General features: G+C 38.9%; 3 protein-coding genes across 5 annotated transcripts in view; 2 read left to right on the top strand and 1 right to left on the bottom strand.

Annotated features, from left to right (window-relative positions):
• Window positions 1-1,806: 1,806 nt before the first annotated feature.
• LOC118824966 (hydroxycarboxylic acid receptor 2-like) lies at window positions 1,807-3,277 on the top strand. The gene has a single exon (XM_036595460.1). The coding sequence runs from the start codon at window positions 1,972-1,974 to the stop codon at window positions 2,956-2,958; it is 987 nt and encodes a 328-aa protein (XP_036451353.1). The 5' UTR covers window positions 1,807-1,971; the 3' UTR covers window positions 2,959-3,277.
• Window positions 3,278-7,845: 4,568 nt separating this feature from the next.
• LOC118824700 (B-cell CLL/lymphoma 7 protein family member A-like) lies at window positions 7,846-15,113 on the top strand. The gene is made up of 6 exons (XM_036595056.1): window positions 7,846-7,996; window positions 10,092-10,173; window positions 10,286-10,379; window positions 13,153-13,293; window positions 13,831-13,907; window positions 13,995-15,113. Exons 1-6 carry the CDS (start codon window positions 7,905-7,907, stop codon window positions 14,067-14,069), a joined length of 561 nt encoding a protein of 186 aa, XP_036450949.1. The 5' UTR covers window positions 7,846-7,904; the 3' UTR covers window positions 14,070-15,113.
• A 2,138-nt stretch (window positions 15,114-17,251) lies between these two features.
• The window catches only part of clip1b (CAP-GLY domain containing linker protein 1b), a 29,880-nt gene continuing 27,963 nt past the window's right edge, over window positions 17,252-19,168 (bottom strand). For all 3 annotated transcript variants that reach the window (XM_036595273.1, XM_036595272.1, XM_036595274.1), the window contains one exon: window positions 17,252-18,384. In XM_036595273.1, the coding sequence (XP_036451166.1) occupies window positions 18,156-18,384 (229 nt within the window). In that variant the 3' untranslated portion in view covers window positions 17,252-18,155. The remainder of the gene's footprint in view (window positions 18,385-19,168) is intronic.

The raw sequence follows: 19,168 nt of genomic DNA, 5'->3' as shown, positions 1-19,168 counted from the left end.
CTCAACAATAAACATCCAGTGAGCCTCAGTTCTGTGGGCAGCAACACCTTGTTGATGACAGAGGTCAGAGGTGAATGGCTAGACTTGTTCGAGCTGTCAGGAAGGCTACAGTAACTCTTTACCACATTGGTGATAGGAGAAGCATGTCTGAACGCACAACATGTTTAACCTTGAAGTACATGGACACATTGTGTTCCACTCTCGTCAGCCAAGACAGGCATCTGGAATATACAGATGGCAGGGACAGAATCTGGCAGAAACAGCATGAATTTCTTTACTCAATCTGCCTTGTGTGAAGTAAAGGTGGTGGTGGTCGAGTAATAGCATGGGAAGGGGTCGGCAACATGCGGCTCTTGTACTGCCCTGTTGCGGCTCCACAGCAGAATTAGATTTGTAGGTAAAAATAAAATAATCCTTTTTTGCAGTAAAATAAAGCTAACACAGTTTTAACAATAAATGGTCTAAAATGCTGGAGTAATTGCTAATTCACCAACCTTTAACCCTGAAGGTTGGCGCACAGACTGCTGGTCACCACAGCAATGCATACAACATCTCGCCTAGCTAGTAGCTAACAAAAAGGCAAAGAAAAAGATTTAAGACATTGATAATTTGGAGACAAATGGACTGATTTTCATTTATAAGCACTCCTGCTGCATTCTGGCACCTCAAGCGCTATTTAAGGTGGAACAGGAAAATTAGAACAAGAAGCTGGAGAATGAGGAGCTGACTTCAGCCTCGTAAAAAATCAAACATTGAAAGACATTTTACAAGAAACTGTTCTACTTTTGAAGAAAGTTTTCCTGCCGGAGATGCAAGAAAAGGGGCTATAGCTGAGCTAAAGCTTAAAGCAGAGCAAAGTAAGTCCACTTTTTCACTTAGATTTTTTAGTCTGTACTAGGACATTAGTTAGCACATATTTTCAGCTATGATAGTAAAACGGTCCTGCAATAAAATGGACATAAAATGTTGTGGCTCCCAAGGTGGTTTGATTTTTGCTAAAAAGACAAAATGGCTGTTCTTAATATTTGGGTTGCCGACTCCTGGGTGTGGGGAATGTTTTCTTGGCATACATTGGGCCCCCATTGTCTGAAAAACACAGCTTATTTGAGTATTGTTGCTGATCATGTGTGTCCTCTGGCCACAATTTACCATATTCTAATAACTACCAGCATTATAATGCACCTTATCACAAAGGAAAATCTCAGAGTAGCTACACTAATGTGAGTAGCAACACGAACATGAGTTCAGTGAACTAATGGACTCCCCAGTCACTAGATCTGAATAACCACAGTAGAGCACCTTCAGGATGTGGTAGAATGGGAGATTCACTGCATGAATGTGCAGCTGATAAATCTGCAGCAATTATGTGATGGAATCAAGGCCCAGAATAACAAAGGAATGTTTCCAGTACCTTGCTGATCCCTGCCACAAAGAATTCAGATTGTTCTTAGAGCAAAGTGGGGACCTACCCAGTGTTACCATTGTGTTCCTAATAAAGTGGCTGGTGAGTGTACATCTGAGTATATATTCTTTATTATGAACCACATTTATGCAAAGGTTATGGGATCACAAGTGGAAACTTTAGCAGACCAATGCAAAACCATATTCAGGGAAAGCTCTTGTTTCTGTTTGCTCTGTGTTTTACTGGTAGGACTTTCCTCAAAGGACGAGTGTTGTGTGCCCCAGTGTACTGTATCACAGTCTTAATCATTTTTTAATAACGTGGGCACCAGTTGGCACAAGGTAGGACACTATATTCCCTGTTGTTGTACTCCCTCTTGAGATCATTTCCACACAGCACCTGGGTTTTGTTATCAGTGAACATGCTTACAGCGATATCATTTGCATGAGAGCAAACACAAGAACAAGTCCCTGAAGATTCACTGGCTCACAGGGCACAGAACATAACTGCTGGGAAGTAAAGTTCTCTGACCAAAGTTCCAAAGCCTGCTTGCTTCATAGCTGCCCAGAATGGCAAACACTTCAGTGTGTTGTATTTTTGATGAGCCTGTCTTGGACCAGTTTCTGCCCCCTGTTCTTTTCCTAGAGTTCATTTTTGGCCTCTCTGGAAACATTCTTGCCCTCTGGATGTTTGCCTTCCACATGGACAGCTGGAAGCCCAACTCCATCTATCTGGCTCACCTGGCTGTAGCCGACTCTGTGGTCCTCTTCTGTCTGCCCTTCAGGGCAGACTACTACCGCAGGAGCAAGAACTGGATCTACGGAGATGCCTTTTGCCGAATCCTGCTTTTCCTTCTTGCATCCAACAGGGCTGCCGGCATCTTCTTCCTCACAGCAGTGGCTGTGGATCGCTACCTGAAGATTGTGCATCCACTCCACCGTATCAATCGGATGAACTTGACCTACGCTTTGTGGGTCTGCTGCGGCTTGTGGGTCGTTATCATAGCAATGACGGTCTACCTGCTGACTACTGAGCACTTTTACCACTATAATAATCACACCCAGTGCGAGAGCTTCAACATATGCTTGGGGGACAATCCACTCTCCAACTGGCACAACTCCTTCTACGTTATCCAGTTCTTCGTGCCCGCGACCATTGTAGTTTTCTGTACAGCCCGTATCACGTGGCAGTTGAAGAACAAGACGGTAGACAGCCAGGGCAAGATCAAGAGGGCCGTTCAGTTTATTTTCATCGTCGCAATGGTCTTCATTTTCTGCTTTTTTCCCAGCACTATCTCTCGGATTGCGGTTTGGATCCTGAAATCATGGTACACTGAGTGTCTATTCTTCCGTGAAGCAAATCTAGCCTTCTACACTTCGGTCTGCTTCACCTACTTCAATAGTGTCCTCAACCCTCTGGTTTACTACTTCTCCAGTCCTGCATTCAGCGGAACTTTAAACAAACTCATTCAAAAGATCAGAGGGAAAAAAACGGGGGAGCAAAACCCAGGAAACAACCCTGACAGTCCGGTTACGGTAACACGCAATCTCAGCTAAAGTTACACAGAGAAATGTATATTGCATGACAGGACAATTACTGTACATTACTGTCCCAAACTTGTTTAAATGTTTGTATGTTTTCAATTGTTGTGTATAAATGTATAAACTGACTCTAATATAGGCTATTAGTCCTGGGCAACCTCACAGGTTTCAAATAATTAGTAGGATATTAGGAAACTGTAAATAAAAAATAAGAAATTTTAGATGTGTCCAGTATGATAAATGACTGAGAAATCTGGAGAGCATCAAGTTAAAATTAATTAATAAAAATAACATCCAGAATTTAGGTGATCAAATTTGTGGAGATCAAATTTCAAAGCAGATAACTTAATAAAAAAAAATTCTGAAATATCAAATAAAACTCCAGCACCAAATTAAGGTCTATGAATTCTAACAGTAGCAGAACAATTTTTTAGTGCTACAACTGTATGCAAAAGTTTGGGTGCCCCTGGTCAAACAACATGTAAGTACACATGCTCTATAGAGAACAATTACTCTCCCAATTACTGTTTATTGACTTTAACTTATGTGGAAGATGTGAAAAAGGTATGGCACATTTTAGATTATATGTTTTATTTTTTTCCAACATGTTAAGCTCAGTAAATAAACAAAACTGTGCACTAAAGTAATGTCATTTTAAGCATGTTCATTTAAACATGTGTTAACTTATTTTCGCTTAGAAAATCAACGAAGAATGTAATTTGACCAGGGGTGTTTAAACTTTTGCATACAACTCTATATAAAACTTATTTTTATTTTTTTTTACTAAAGAACCTGTGAAGAGCCCAGCCCTTCGGTGGATGTTATCATATCTAAAATGACAGAAATTGTTAATATGACAAGTGATACCAAAACTGTTACATTATAGTGTTTTAGCATTTTCCTTTGCAGTTCCAGTAATGTTTAGTTATATAGTAGTATAGAGCAATCTCTGTAGATTTACTGTACAACTGCATCATTTTTGATATATCATTATGCCCTCATTATGCAATACAGTACTGGGGAGTTTACTGAAGCTATATTAGTTATACCTCTAAAGTAGTTAAACGTTACTCTGTCTGTATAGTTAAATGAACACTGAATATTTTCCCAAGATTTCCATACTTACACAAATGTAAATAATTTATGGTAATATATTAAAGTCAACCTGAAATTAAAATGGACTTATTTATTTACCTTCTTAGTTAATGTCCTTGGTCACATTTAGCACAATCCATTGAATTCTATCATTCAAAAGACAAAATTCCTCTTTCTCCTGTGATTGAAGTGTGGTGATTTCTGGCTGCCTCTAAACGCCGTCTGACGTTTGCACCGTACAGGTCTGTCGGCAGACAACCTCCTTTATTCTTCTCACCTTCCGTTTTTAGATCAGAATTTATGGTTAATTCAGCTTTCAGTTTATACTGAAAACGTCATCCTCGTGTTAACAGGAGTGAGGCAGCTCGGATATCTGGAGTGTTGGTTGGTGCAGGTTTCTGAGGTTTTCTGTGGTGCTGAGAGGCTGATGGGGTGTGGGGGGGGGAGGTTGATGAAGGAGCGACCTGCACACACACACAAACACACACAGTCCATTTCATGCTCAAACGTCAGGTAATTAGCTATACTCGTACACAAATTTATGTAACCTCACTTATTTTTCCTGAAGTGCTTTTGCAGTGAAAGTGTAAGAAAAGCGATAGCAGTGCGGATGCTAACAGGCTAGCCTGCTAACCGTTTTGCCTTGTCTACGTCTTAAAAGTAAAAAAAAACACATTGAAGTAAAGTTTTCAACAGTCAGGTAATGAATCATGTTTCAGAAACTACACGTCACAATACTGTAATGTCTTTTTTATCTATTTTTTCCTTTGTCTTTCCTGTAAAACAGACTGCGGACCGTTAGAGTTTGACCAGAGAACTTGTAGAGAGGAGAATTCTCTCTGCAAGTTCTTCCGGTTTTCTCAAACGCTAGAGGGCGCTCCAGAGCGAGTCCAAAATGAATCGTTTGATATGGATCAATCACTTCCTGAACATTGAACAGCATAAAACATTTTAACACCGCTGTGATATTTTTAAGAGCTTTTAAACTCGAGTTATAGGAGTTTAAAACGGCAACTCATGTATGTTCATGACGTCTGTGAGCGTGAACAGCCAATGAGCTGCTCCGCTCGCCAATCAATCATCACTCTCTAGCAGTAAAGCCCGCCTTCTGCTGCCCAAAACCCATTTACTGTAGAAAAAAGGAACTGTATAGGTAAGATTTCTTTTTTTTTTTAGTGAAATACATCCTTCTACTTTCTTAAAATTAAAGAAACATTCTGGGCGAGTGATTAGAAACTATTTTAACTTTTCGTTTTTAGCCGTTGAGCACCATTTCCTCCCATTCATTGAGGACTCACTCGCGGGCGCCCTCTGCTGTTTAACAGTCCTGTTTTTGATATAACGGGGGGAAAAAGGAAGTGGCCAGACTGCTCATAAATCGGCTCTGGTTTGACTCCATGTTTGCTTCGGAGCGCCGTTTTTTTCACCATCCAATCAAATCCTGAAGAACAAAATAATGCTCCGCCCACACTGATTTCCCAGCGTATCCTGATTCACACAGAAATACGTCACATTTAGGCATAAAAAAATGCATTCTGATTTCCGTTTCACGTTGACTTTAAATGCAGCTTTCTTTTATTTTCAGCTGTTTGCTTCTTCTTTTGTTCGTTCCCTGCATAACTAGGTGTGTTTTTCTTCATATGTGACACAGATGTGTCATCTGTGTGTCAGTGTGAACAACAAAAAACGCACTGAATCTGACAATTTCAGTTCTGATTTGAGACGCTTTCATATGTGGTACTGAAATCCGATACGTATCCAATCTGCGGCAATGCGAACAGCCAGATCGGAATTCATGCATTTTGTACGTCAATCCAACTTGACATTCGTCATAATTGAGACCTCATAAACATTTGGGGTGATATTTCTGTAGAAAAATGAGAATGTGGGTCGGTTTGGGAGCGTGATCTGTTCAGACTGATGTCGCATACAGATCACATTTAAAAGATAATGTGAACAGCCAAACAAAAAATCGGATTTGGTGAGAAAATGTGGGCCACTTTAACCTGCTGTGTGAACATAGCTTTAGTCACGGCTACAGCCTTTAAGCATAAACTGACGATTTTGGAAAGATGTAAATTTGAACAAAGCATGGACATGACAATAAATCTTTAGAGGAGGACAGAGAAAGTAAAGCAACTGCAGCTACCCACGTCTCACAGCACCAGCTTCTTATCAGAGCAAATTCTGAAGTTCAGTAAATATTACAGTTTATTGATTATTTAGTCTCACAAATTCTGAACAAGTAAACACTTAAATAAGAATACTTAATACATTAGTCACGTTTTGTTATGACTCTGATTAAGCAAGTTATTTGTTTTAAGCTCTTACCGATCCAAATTGCTCTGAATGAGCAATCCAACAATAAAGAAACGTGCAACTTTTATACAGTGATATGAAACCTGGTACGCGCTGATACGTTTCACACTGACCAGCGTGAACATGCTCTCTGCAACCAACTGAATGCCCCTCCCTCACCCTCCCTTTCCAAGTGTGTAGTAGAACCTATGGCGGCTGTCAGGTTTTCTGCCATCACCTGTCCCAATTTGATTTTGCTTCTTCATGTTTTCACTACTTTGATGATGAGGATTCGCCCTCCCTTGCTTTTTCTTGTGCTAAATAATAAGTATGATCCTCCATTTGTCAAATTTTGTGTTCTCAAACTTATCACAACAGAAAATGGTTAGCCAGCACCGGCAGCAAACACTGATTCTTCTTCTTTCTATGTTTTCCAACCAGTGCTATAGCACCAATAAATTCAAGGTGCCGCTTTAATGTAAAAACACAAAAGGCACTTTCTAGAGCCAGTGTTTGGTTTGTCCATTTTGGGCTACTGTTGAATGACATGACGGCACAACATAGCGGCCTCTGCTGGAAGAGGACCTGCTTCATATGTAGATATGAAGCGCTCATTCTAAGCTAATAAAAACACAATGATTCGTAGTTACAGGTGATTATACACTAGTGAAAACTAGTGTTTTCACTAGCACCCCAGATTTCAGCATTGCAGCTGTTAAAAAGAATGATAATAATACATTAGTCTGACTTTTGGATAATTTGAGTGTAGCGCTATGTGTGCTTGCTTCAAAGTGGAGTTTGTACTTTTCTATTTTTATTTATTATTTTCAAAATCTGCAGTAGCTTTGCAGTATTTACGTTATGGTGTATTTTCATTAAAGTGAACTGAATCACTTCCCTCGCTCACTGCAGGCCATTTTGGGGGCACAACACTAAAACACATGCAGGTTGAGGTGCAAAGAGTGAAAGTATGTGCAGAGATAGAGGCCAGTTCTGAACCCCACAGCCACAGACATATTCACTTCTAATAGTTGACTCTTTGATAAATATATGCCTGACCCTTTAAAATACATGCCCATATATCAGAATTTCCTATGGGATGTTTCAGATAAATAAAACACCAATTAGAAAACAGCATTTTTGCCAGGCCCAGACCACCATAAATACACTTTTGCAATAGTGTAACTTAAATACATGTTTACCTTAGATTTAATGTCGAAAAACGTTCAAACATGTTTCATTTTTAAGAGTTATGGCCAAAATATAGCAGTTGTTTTAATACGTTATCACGTCATAATTTCATAAAGTTAAGTTGTGAAATTGTCGTGTTTTATTAGAAGTCATCAGTCTTCAGCTCGAACGTAAACACTGCGCAGATGTTACAAAGATCGATTCCTTTGGACTTGCGAATCGGTTCGGTCGGTTTATTGAAAACAACCGATTCAAACCAAGTGAATCGTTCGCTAGTCAGGCAGCGCTGTACAGCAGAACCGATTCAAAAGAGCCGACTCAGGAAAGCTGTTGTTGGCCGTCGTTAATCAGCAGTAGCAGCAGTGTCGGTAGCAGCGATGTCTGGCCGGTCGGTCCGCGCTGAGACCCGAAGCAGAGCGAAAGATGATATCAAGCGGGTCATGGCCGCCATTGAGAAAGTACGAAAATGGTAAGGAGGCGGTTGGATAGGTTTGTCCGTGTATGAGGACGAGCTCATGGTGGGGGGAGGAGAGATGGAACAAACGAGAACTACAAGGTGGGGGGCGGAGGGAGAGAAACAGAAAGAAAGAGCAGTTTTAGACCGAATTTCTCAGTGAGCCGAACACCGATGAGCTGTTTGGAAGCTCCCGAGGCTCCTCAGTACCGCGAACAGCCGAAACATCTGGCCGTTTCGGACATTTTCGTTTTCGTTTAACGGCTGTGCGGGTTGAACACAGAAGCCATTTCGCTGAAGCCACATGAAGCCGTTTGTCTGTGCGGTCTGGCGCGCTGTGCGGCTCTCAGGCGGCACTCAGACGAACAGAAACTCCCTCAGCTCACAAGTTTAAGAGCAGCACGGCGCTCCGCGGTGACTGACTGACTGCTTTTACTCAGACTGCAGGTTTAAATTTAGCGCTTTAGCCGCTCGCCTTGTCTCAGACAGCCTGAGTGGGGGAGGGGGAGGAGGGCCAGTGCGGCTCTGTTAGCGCTGCTCCACCAACTGCTTAACTTACATCTATTAACTACACAATCACAACATGGCAAACAGAGCTTCACGTGCTGTTTTGTTCATCTACACTACACTCTTTAAAAAGGTGGTTCTTAAGGGGTTCTTTAGTAAAGGCAATAGTTTTGTTTATGAGTTCTTTATAGATCCATTTCATGGCTCTTTGCATTGTAAAATGGTTTTTCACATTGATGGAGGATGTGCTGTATATGGTTCTATATAGAACCTTTTTGAAAAATAGTTCAGTATAGCACCTAAGGGTTCTTCTGTTGTCAAGATCAAGTTTGTAACAACAGGAGGACCCTTTCTGGTGCTACATAGAACCATTTTCAGAAAGCAGTTTCACCATGCAAAGAGACATATGAGCACAAAATGGCTCGATACAGAAACTCATGGCTCTAAAGAGAACCATTCCTTTCTCTAAAGAACCCGTGAAGAACTCTTTTTCAAAAGTTTCCATTCAAAAGTTTGGAATCACTGTTCAGTAGTTCAGAATCTGTGTTTTCAGTGATGTAAAACAAATTGCTTTGCATATAAATATATAAAGTGATTTATATCTACTAGTCCTGTACAACTTTCACAGGTTTCAGATCAGTCGTAGGTCAATAGGAAGCTGCAATTCATTAAAAATTGAAACTTTAGATATTTCCAGATTGATAAGAACAGCCGTGGAAGATTGTAAAAAGACTGAGAAAGCTGTATAGCAAGTTAATAAGCTAAGTAATAAAATTTACATACAGAATTTATCATATTTCATGAGTGATCAAATCTCAAAGCAGATATCTCAACAAAAATAATGTAAGTAGGTAATTACAGTGTTTTTTATTATTTTCGCTGCTGTCAGAACAAAACCTTGTATGTCCAAAATGACTTTACAGAAGGAGGAAAAAACCTACTTTACTATTAATGTAAGTCAATGGAACCAGACTTTTTTCCAAGTCATTTTGGCCCATTCATCATGAAATTCACACACAATCCAATTTAAAATCCACAATTTCAAATTATGTAAAAAAAAAAAAAACCTCACAGAGTTGATTAAATTTTGAGTAAAACATCTAAAAGTATGTTTTGGTGAATAGTTTGTGGTATTTCAGTCCACACTGTATAAGTTATTATTGTATCCACTTCATTTTTAATTTGACCACCATGTTTCAAGATTATGGCCAAAATATCCGGTTAGGGAACAGAAATACTGTTCGCAACGGGTTTTAATAAAGTAAAAGTTAGCGTTTTGTACCATTAAATGTCTCTGAGGAAAGAGAGGTGTGCAGCGGTCACTACATCGCATGATAAAAGAAAGCATAAGGGTTAAAAAAACATCATATAATTAAATCATGGTGGCAAATACAAACCATGTAGCTTAGTAGACTCATAAAAATCTGTCATTCTGCCACTGAATCTACTGTTACTATCATGTTATCTTGCAGTGTCAGTGCAAATGTGCCCAACTTTATGGTTTTCGACAAAGCTGGCAGGATGGTGTTTATGGCCTTTGTAAGATGAGAGTTATAACCTGTTGTTAGTGTTTTATTACATGTTGTTGAATGCTGCTTGGCAGGGAGAAAAAATGGGTGACCGTTGGAGACTCTTCACTGCGTATTTTCAAGTGGGTACCGGTGACAGAGCCGAGGGCAGATGATGTGAGTCCCATATTCAACTACTTAATACAAATTCCCCTTTAGTTACTTTAGTTAAATAATATGATGTTTTTCACCTCAGTAGGAAACTAACATTCTATAATCTGTCCTGCAGAAAAATAAAAAGAAGAAAGGCAGAGATGAGAAGTATGGCTCAGAGGTCACCACTCCAGAGAACAGCTCCTCTCCTGGAATGACTGACATAAATGGTGAGTCAGTAATGACCAGGGGCTGGATTCACAAAAGTCTTAAGAAAGAATATCTTCTTAAATGTGCCTTTTTTTCTTAACTACATACAGAGATGAGATAAATTACTGTACTTCAAAAATAACTCCTCTCTTGGGAACGAGTGCTATTCCTGAAACCTGTACACATATAGTCAATATAAATTGTGACACACTTGTCTTAAACTGTAAGATTTAACAGGGTTTTGCCTTCATTTTGCTGTCCTCGGTCACTGATGTGATTAAACTGAATAACTGGTTAACAGAAATATAGTATAGTTTCTGGTAGGGGTGGGAATCTTTAGGCACCTCACGATTCGATTCGATTACGATTCAGAGGGCTGCTATGCGATTATAAAATGATTATCGATGCATCTTTTTTTTCTATATAGCATTTATATTTTCTCACTGCTCAAGTTTCGAGTTCAAGTTTCAAGTTTATTTGTCACTTATACAACATGTCAGGACATTTATGCATTGAAATGCTTGTGGTGAGGCTCAGATAGTCACTCTACAGAAAGTAAATAAGTAAAAATAAAAATAAGAAAGACCAACTGAAATATATTAAATATACACAAAATATATACAGAATATAGAGACAATATACATGTTAAAGTGACTAAGTGACTCAGTGTTGTTATTTTAAGTGACTTGGTACTTTTAAAGCAAAGTATTTGTAATGATCCATAATGAATTTACTTCCAATATCTTTTTTAATAAAACAAATGGAAGTGATGTGGCAAGTGAACTAGAAGACTCTCATTCAGTGCTCTTGTTTGGAGCGATAAAATGCACAGTTAGGGTGAAATAAGATCCAGTGGTGATGGATGTCCATGCAGCACGTTACAGCTATTCTACCCGTTATCTTTAGTGATTTTATAACTTCGGTTTTGGTCTCGTTGTAGAGGGAGGGGTGGGGGGTTGTCACTGTGTCAGTAAAGTATCTTTGAGACATTGCGTGAAAGCCCTGTTTCACAACGACTGAGAACTGCAGGTCACATAGCAGCGATGCATTATTCGCATTTATAAGCAGCGCAGTTGGTTTCCTGATACGTTAAATCTGCAATGAGAGACTGCCACACACTAAAAAGTTATGAAGATGAATTCGCTTCTCTTTCGAATTCTCCCGTTCCATCTTAAATGGTGCCGCATTTACCTTCGGCACCTCAGTCAGAACTTAAGGTGGAACGGGAAAATTCGAACAAGAAGCTGGAGAATAAGAAGCAACTTCAGCCTCGTAAAACAGTCGAACGCTGAGAGACATTTAACTGATCAACTTCTGAGGAAAAGTTTTCTGGCGGAGATGGGAGGAAAGCGGCTGTAGGCGAAGCTTAAAGCAGAGCGAAGTGAATCTGCGCTCTCGTTTATATTGTTTAGCCTATACTAGGACATTAACACATACTGAGACATACTGGACATTAAATGTTGTGGCTCCCAGGGTGGTTTGATTTTTGTTGAAAGGTCAAAATGGCTCTTCTTATCATTTGTGTTGTGACTCCTGATCTAACCTGTCTTTTAATGCAGAGGGAGCCGGTCGGATTTCTCACTCATCCCGTTGTGTTTTTGTTATGTGCCGCCACAGACTGTCCGGGCGCTGCATTTACCCACTTCCAGTTCCGCCTTTTGCGTTCCATCAACATTACGTTATAAATTAAATATTTAGAAAATCGATTTTTGACATTTGTGAATCGATTCAGAATCGTTCACGTCCACATCGCGATGCATCTAAGAATCGATTTTTTCCCGCACCCCTAGTTTCTGGTAATCTATAAAATGTAACATGATATTGATAGTGTACATGACAAATAATCCATATCCTACTTTTGAAAACAATGAATAAAAATTAGTAAAATAAAATAAAATAATAAAATGAAGACTTCTTAACAGAATATCAAAAAATCAAAAAAATCAAATCTTCTTAAGTTTGTTTATGAGGACTGCATTTAATAACATTCTTAATGTTTGTGATAATATGTCTTAAAATCCTTCAAAAGTTTTTTGTTTTAGGAAAGCTTTGAGGAATTTGGCCCTGGACTAGTTGACCAATTAGAACACAGGTGATTTGCGCAAATCAGTATTAAAGGCACAGTAAGAAAAACATTTTAAAGAATAAAAAGGTTGTAAAAAGTAAGCTAAGAGTGAATTATGAATGTTTTGGTACATATAAACATAAAAATACTATAATACATAAAAATACTATACTTGCCCACTTGCCCAGCTACCGCCACCTGCCTTGGACTAGCTGCCCACTCTACACTGAAGTGGACTCCTAACTATTACTACTACTACTATTAATATTAGTAGTATAATAATTTTGTAGGTAGTTTGACCAGAGGAGGATGGGTCCTCCCAAGGTTTCTTCCTCAGCTCTGAGGGAGTTTTTTTTTGCCACTGTCTCCCCTGGCTTGCTCAACTGGAGGATTTACATTTCATGTTAAAACTTTGTCCTTAATGGATTTCTGTGAAGCTGCTTTTTGACAACATCAGTTGTAAAAAGCGCTATACAAATAAATTTGACTTGACTATAATAAATAAAATACTAGAAAAATAGAGAACATGAACCCTTTAGACCAGGGGTGCACCACTCCAGCACAGTTTGGACGTTTCCCTACTCAAACCGCCCACTAAACCCGTAATCAGGTGTGTTTGAGTGGGTAAATTACCAAACTATGCTGGACACCGGCCCTCCAGGAACAGAGCCGTACACCCCTGCTTTAGATTTTTCACACAGACACTGTGTTCTTCTCAAATATAACAGATGAGAACAGCAATCAAAGCTCCATTGCTGACGCCTCTCCAGTGAAGCCGGAAAACAGCTGTAGCACAAGTCCAGCACCAGAGGCCACTGCAGCATCTCAGAGCAATGGAAGTGAAAATAAAACACCATCCCCTGACCACGGTAACTGTATGACATTCCCATAACATTCCCATCTGTAGTTTTGTTTGCTTCTTATTTCAGATTTGTATAACTTGAGAATGTATAACCTGGCAAAGGACAGTTTGTGGGTGGTAGATGTTTTAATCCATGACAGTGTTTTATAGGGTTTTGTGTTGATGACAAATTTGCTGGTGTATTTAAAAAGTCCCATTTTGAACTCATTGTTGCTGTGATATCATAAAACCACTTTACTTATATCCACATATTGAACTTACAGCAGTTTGAGTAGTGTCTCAGCATGGGCTGCTTTTTGAATGAGGCAGGGAAGCCAGTCAGAACACGTTATTTACATATATCAGTCTTAAAAACATAGTCCCAAAAGTTTTTAAAAGTGTTTAATCCTGACTGATAGGAAAGAGGTTGGAAAAAGTGAATTATCAAAAAATGACTGTTTTTGGTACATAAATGACTGTTTTTGACACAAATGTCAAAATAGACCCCAGAGAAAGAAATACAAGTAAGTAAATCTGTAGTTCATAATTTTTATCTTTCTTACAGGTAAGAGCAACTCCACCTCCTCAGAGACCTCCGCCCCAGAGAAAGAGGCATCATCAGAAGCTTCTGAAGTTACTCAGGTAAATTCCAGTGCATAACTCATTTTTGCCGAACTGTTGTTTTAACACAGAATCGTGTTTCGATGTCACTTCTTGTGAATTCGTTAGGAAATGGAAGAGGAGGCACCTCCAAGTAAGAAAAGCAAACAGGAGTCTTCCTCTCAGGACTGTGGAGAGAGCTGAAGTCCTCTCATCCTTCCGGGTGAAAAGTAGTGCCCCCATTTCAGCCCTCTTATCAAAATGTTCAGACACCGTGTTGCCAAGGAAAGCTTTGCTCTTTCACCCTCTCCTCCATCCTCCTGCTAGTCGAGTATTCGGGAAAGGATTTTGCAGCCATCACTGTGCCTGTGAAAGATCTATGAACACAGACCTCCACCTGTAAGACGCTGTTCTCTGCGATCTCGACCCCGAGTTACCCCCCCACTCTCTCATACGAAGCATTGTGTTTGATAAGACGCATCGGTGCACTTCCTAGATTGGTCATACGGTTTTGCTGCTGTAGTTGTGGTTGTTTTAAGAAGCCTTTCGGTTTGGTTTTGGATTTATTTAAATGCTTGACTGCTTTTTGAAACGATTAACGAAGACATTTTGTGTCTAGTGGAGAAGTTTAGCACATTCCTACTGGATGGTGTTCTGATGAACCTGGTTTTGATTTTATTTTTTTAATTTAAATTATTTTTACCTCTCACAAACGTATGTTTTAAGTGTCTTGTCAGTCGTGCACTGACACTAGATTTAAGTTATGGTCTTAGTAACCACAGCTGCACCTGCCATCTAAGAGCAGATCTGTTACTGTTGTCTTTTTCAAGGTGTCAAATGAAGCAACAGTTACTGAGGAGCTGAGTGGAAAACTGACATGAAGTTTCATATTATAATGCATGTGAATTATTACTACTTGTAAAAAGTTGTAGAGGGGATTTTAGCAAAACATCTGTTACGATAAAAAAAAAAACCTCTAAATATACCTCATTTCCAAGCTGGAACTTTGCTAACACCTGTGGAAAATAGATTCATTATATTCCGTAAACCAGCATAGTTGGAATCCATTGATATTTGCCTGTCATGGCTGTCAAAACAACCTCAGAAAAGGCCTTTGGGTAAAATTGGGAACATTTTTTGAACAGAATTTTGAACATAATAGGCTTGCATTTATTTATTTCACAATAAGTGCTGTTTAAATCATGCTCAAATGTTTCAATTAAAGATGTTACTGTACTGTCTCATTCACATCTCTGTGCTGGCATGTTGCCCAGAGTTTTACTTTACGTATCGCTTCTGCTTCCATGTAGTTTTAGCTCAGAGAAACGTGTAGTCAGTTCATGATCAGATCTCAAATCCGAAACGAAAGGTCAAGTTTAGACACTGAAATATTTGAATGTAATTGTCTTTAATCAGCGTTTACATGTATTTTTCATTTCCTCTGGATTGTTTTATTCATCACTTGTTTCGTTTGGCAGCACCAGCAAAGGTCTCATAAAAAAAAACTGAGCAGGCTATTTCTGCACTTGTTTTGGGGCTCTAAAAGGTTGGTGTTGGCGGCATGATGGATAATGCACAGTGGCATGCAGACGTTTGGGCACCCCTGGTCAAAATTTGCTAAGCAAATAAGATGATCTGATTCCCAAAAGGCATAAAGATGACACATTTCTTTAATATTTCAGCAAAATTAATTTTTTTCTATCTTGTACAGTTTCAAAATAACAAAGAAGAAAAAAAGGGAAAGGGCCCAAAGCAAAAGTTTGTGCATGGTGAGTAACACAACCTTTGGCATGGGTCACAGCTTGTAAACGATTTTTTGTATCCAGTTAAAGTGTCTTTCAGTTCTTGTTTGAGAAAATTTCATTTCGTTTTCTTTATTGCAAAAGGCTTCTAGTTCTCTGAGATTCTTGGGCCATTTTGCATGCACTGCTGTTTTGAGGTCTATCCATTGATTTCAGCTTGCGCCTCTTGAGGTAGCCCATGGTGGATTTTGAGGTGTGTTTAGGATCATTATCCTGTTGTAGAAGCCATCCTCCATCGTTCCTGTTAACTGCCATTTTTTAATTACATTATGACCTGAGGAAACGGCTACTTGAAAATGCTTTGCTATCTTCTTATAGCCTTCTTCTGCTTTATATGCATCAATTATTTTAATTTAAGGCAGCTGCTTAGAGGAGCCCATGGCTGCTGAATGTTGGGACAGTCAGTTTTTATAAAGCTTTGAAATATGCACCACCTGGCCTTTCCTAAGGATGACATGAACAAGCCGTAGCCCTAACAAGTACGTTAAGGTCTGAGACCTTGATAAAAAAATGATCTGAGAGCTCAGATCTCTTTAGGGTGTCCAAAATTTTGCATGGTGCTCCTTTTTCACTCTAAAAATGTACAAAACAAAAATAATACACTAATCTTGCTTAAAATATTTAAAAGTATGTTTCCTCTTTAATTTTATGCCTTTTGGAGATCAGTTCCATCTTCTACTCACTTAACTATACACAGTAACAGAAATTTTGTTAAGGGGTGCCCAAACTTCTGCATGCCTGTGTAAGTCAACTGATGTGAAGCTTGAATTAGAAGTTTGATCATAATTCAAAGAGGATGCTTGCTATTTAACGCAATTTAAACAAACCTAATGCCTTGATATAGTGGGGCTACTCTAACATTATATTAACATAACCATTTGACCAGAGGCTAAGATATATATATATATATATATATATATATATATATATATATAGGTATCATCATTTTAGTTTTTTTTTAAGCAAATTCAATCTACGGTCTTTTAAATGGACACTTCAGTATGGTAAACAGTTTTATAATGGCCTGAAGATAAAGGTGAGTGATGTCATAATATCACGATACTTCAAGAAATTTTCAGGAAGCACAATATATATATTTTTTTTTCTGACATACGATGATTTGGAACAGGCAAAGTAGTGCCACATTTAAAAAATACTATCAAAAACTAGGAATCCAATAATTAGTATTCAACATTTCCAATTAAACAGAACTAATTTTGCTCTGTTGTAGTCAAACATGCAGTTCAGAAGTGTTTCTGCTGCATTTACATGATGGTATGGAAGGAAAATGTGCTGCGATTTCATTTTCACATCTGCTTTAAAAAATGATTACTAAAAATGTAGCCCAATGGTAGGAGAGGTGAGCCCAGCACACTTAGAAGGCTGTGGTTTCAAATCCCAGGACTGACTGGATGTTCCTTGGGCAAGGCATCTATCCCCAACTTCCCCAGGTGGTGCTGCTCTTTCAGTGACACTGTGCTGTTTTCAGACTGGGCTTAATTAGGCAGCAAAACAACCAACCTTGAAAGTGTATCAGTAAAGTGAAACATAAATGGTATGAAGTAAGACGATAATAACACAAAACATGTTCATTATTATTTATATAGTTAGTGTGTATGCATTTCATGAACAGTACAGACTGTCACAATGTCAGAATAGAACTTGACCATATTTTGCAGTTATTACAAATGCTTGTCAATGCAAACAAAAATGTATGATCATATAGAGAAAATCTCGTTTAAACAAAGCTAAAATACCCACAAACAGTATACAGGTATCTTTGCATAATGTGCACAATTTCATTGCAAAAAACCAAAGGTCATTTTTGCAGTTTACCAGGTTACTTTGTAAACGTTGTCATTAATATAAATATTACAGCTATACAGGAAGATACAATATGATCCAAACTTGTGCTTTAATAAATCTAGTGAACAAGACATAAAAACACTTAAAAAGCCATTCATAGGACACAGTATAATGACTACCTCTTTTTGACATTTATTATAAAAGAATACCTTTGATAACCTTAGACAAAGTCAGAGGAACGGCAGTTAAAAATATGTGCTGAACATGTAACAACAAATGCATTTAAAGTGAGCAGTGCAATAAGTTACTATTGGTCAGCTTAGACTTCTTTTGAGTGCCTGCACTGGAGTGAAAGCTTCCCTGTGGCTGGATAATGGTCCATTTGGATCCCTCACCACATTATTAGTTACTAACTCTCAACCCCATATCCAATCAAAGGATGAAGTCATGTAGGACTGTCAAGAACATGAGCTATGCTATGTACAAAACAGTATTAACACCACACAGAGAACATTCCTCGCCTTCAGGACAATTCCAACAAAGCAGCATCAACGTTGCCTTCAGTTGAGAGGAATGTAAAGAATGCTTAAACATACACATATAGCATATAAAAATAGGAGCTTACATTGTTGAAAGTATTTGTGCATTGCCTGGTTTTCTGATAGAGGGATGGGACAGGGGTCTAGAAGGTTTGGTCATCGTTGCAGGAGTCCGTCCAGTGGCCGAACGCCTCGCAGATGTCGCAGTAGGGCCGCTCGCTGCTCCGACTGCCATGGTACGTACTGTGAGGAGGTGAGTCGGGGGACTGCATTTGGGTGGGGCAGTCTTCGGTGTCGTGTAGGTCAAAACAGTCACAGATATCACAGAAAACACGAGGAGGGGGTTTCTTCTTCTTTTTAACCTCACCAGAACTAAACGAGATGGAGAAAAACAGAGGTGTAAGGGATGTGAGAAGTAGGTTAAACCAGTGTTTCATATACTACAACTTTAGATATAACAACCTGAATTGTGAAGAGCAAACTTGGTTGAGTAGTTAGATTACTGGTATAGTGGAAACTGGGAATTCATCACCATAACCCTGTACAATATAATCAATACTTCATGTGCAATATTCAGTGCGCAATATCCCATGTGCAATACATGTGAAAATACCCTTATAGTGTAAAGATTTTTTGCTCTTTTATTTATAATGTTTATATCCTTAATTTTGTGGAGAATATTTGTGAATACGTATATTTTTCATCTTTAGTATGATATATATATTATCTTTATGGTAATAAGTAACAAACTGTAACCTTGTAAAGTAATTAATAAGGTTTGTTAACCTTGTTTGTTACTTCTTGCTACTCCAATTTCCCCGGTGCAGGACTAATAAAGGATTATATCAGGATAAAATTATTCTAAACCTTAGTTTTTTTTTAAATACGTATAAATACATATTCTTTAAATCTAGGACAGTTTCCATTTGCACCTGATGGGGGGACAAAGTTGTAAATGCCTGTCAAGTTGTGAAAATGTAAACACTAGGGTGGCCTATGGCCTGGAAGTAGGGTGAGCCAGCAACCAGAAGGTTGCGAGTTCAAATCCCCAGACTGACCGAGTGTTGCTGATTGTGCCTTTGGGCAAGGTATTTAACACCCCACTGCCCCCGGCACTGCTGATGCTGTGCTGCTCCCAGACCGGGCACAGTTAGGC

Source organism: Colossoma macropomum, unplaced genomic scaffold, assembly GCF_904425465.1.
Source record: "Colossoma macropomum unplaced genomic scaffold, Colossoma_macropomum, whole genome shotgun sequence".
NCBI lineage: Eukaryota > Metazoa > Chordata > Actinopteri > Characiformes > Serrasalmidae > Colossoma > Colossoma macropomum.
The sequence above is the reverse complement of the archived record's forward strand: the minus strand, read 5'-3'. Positions and strand labels throughout refer to the sequence as shown.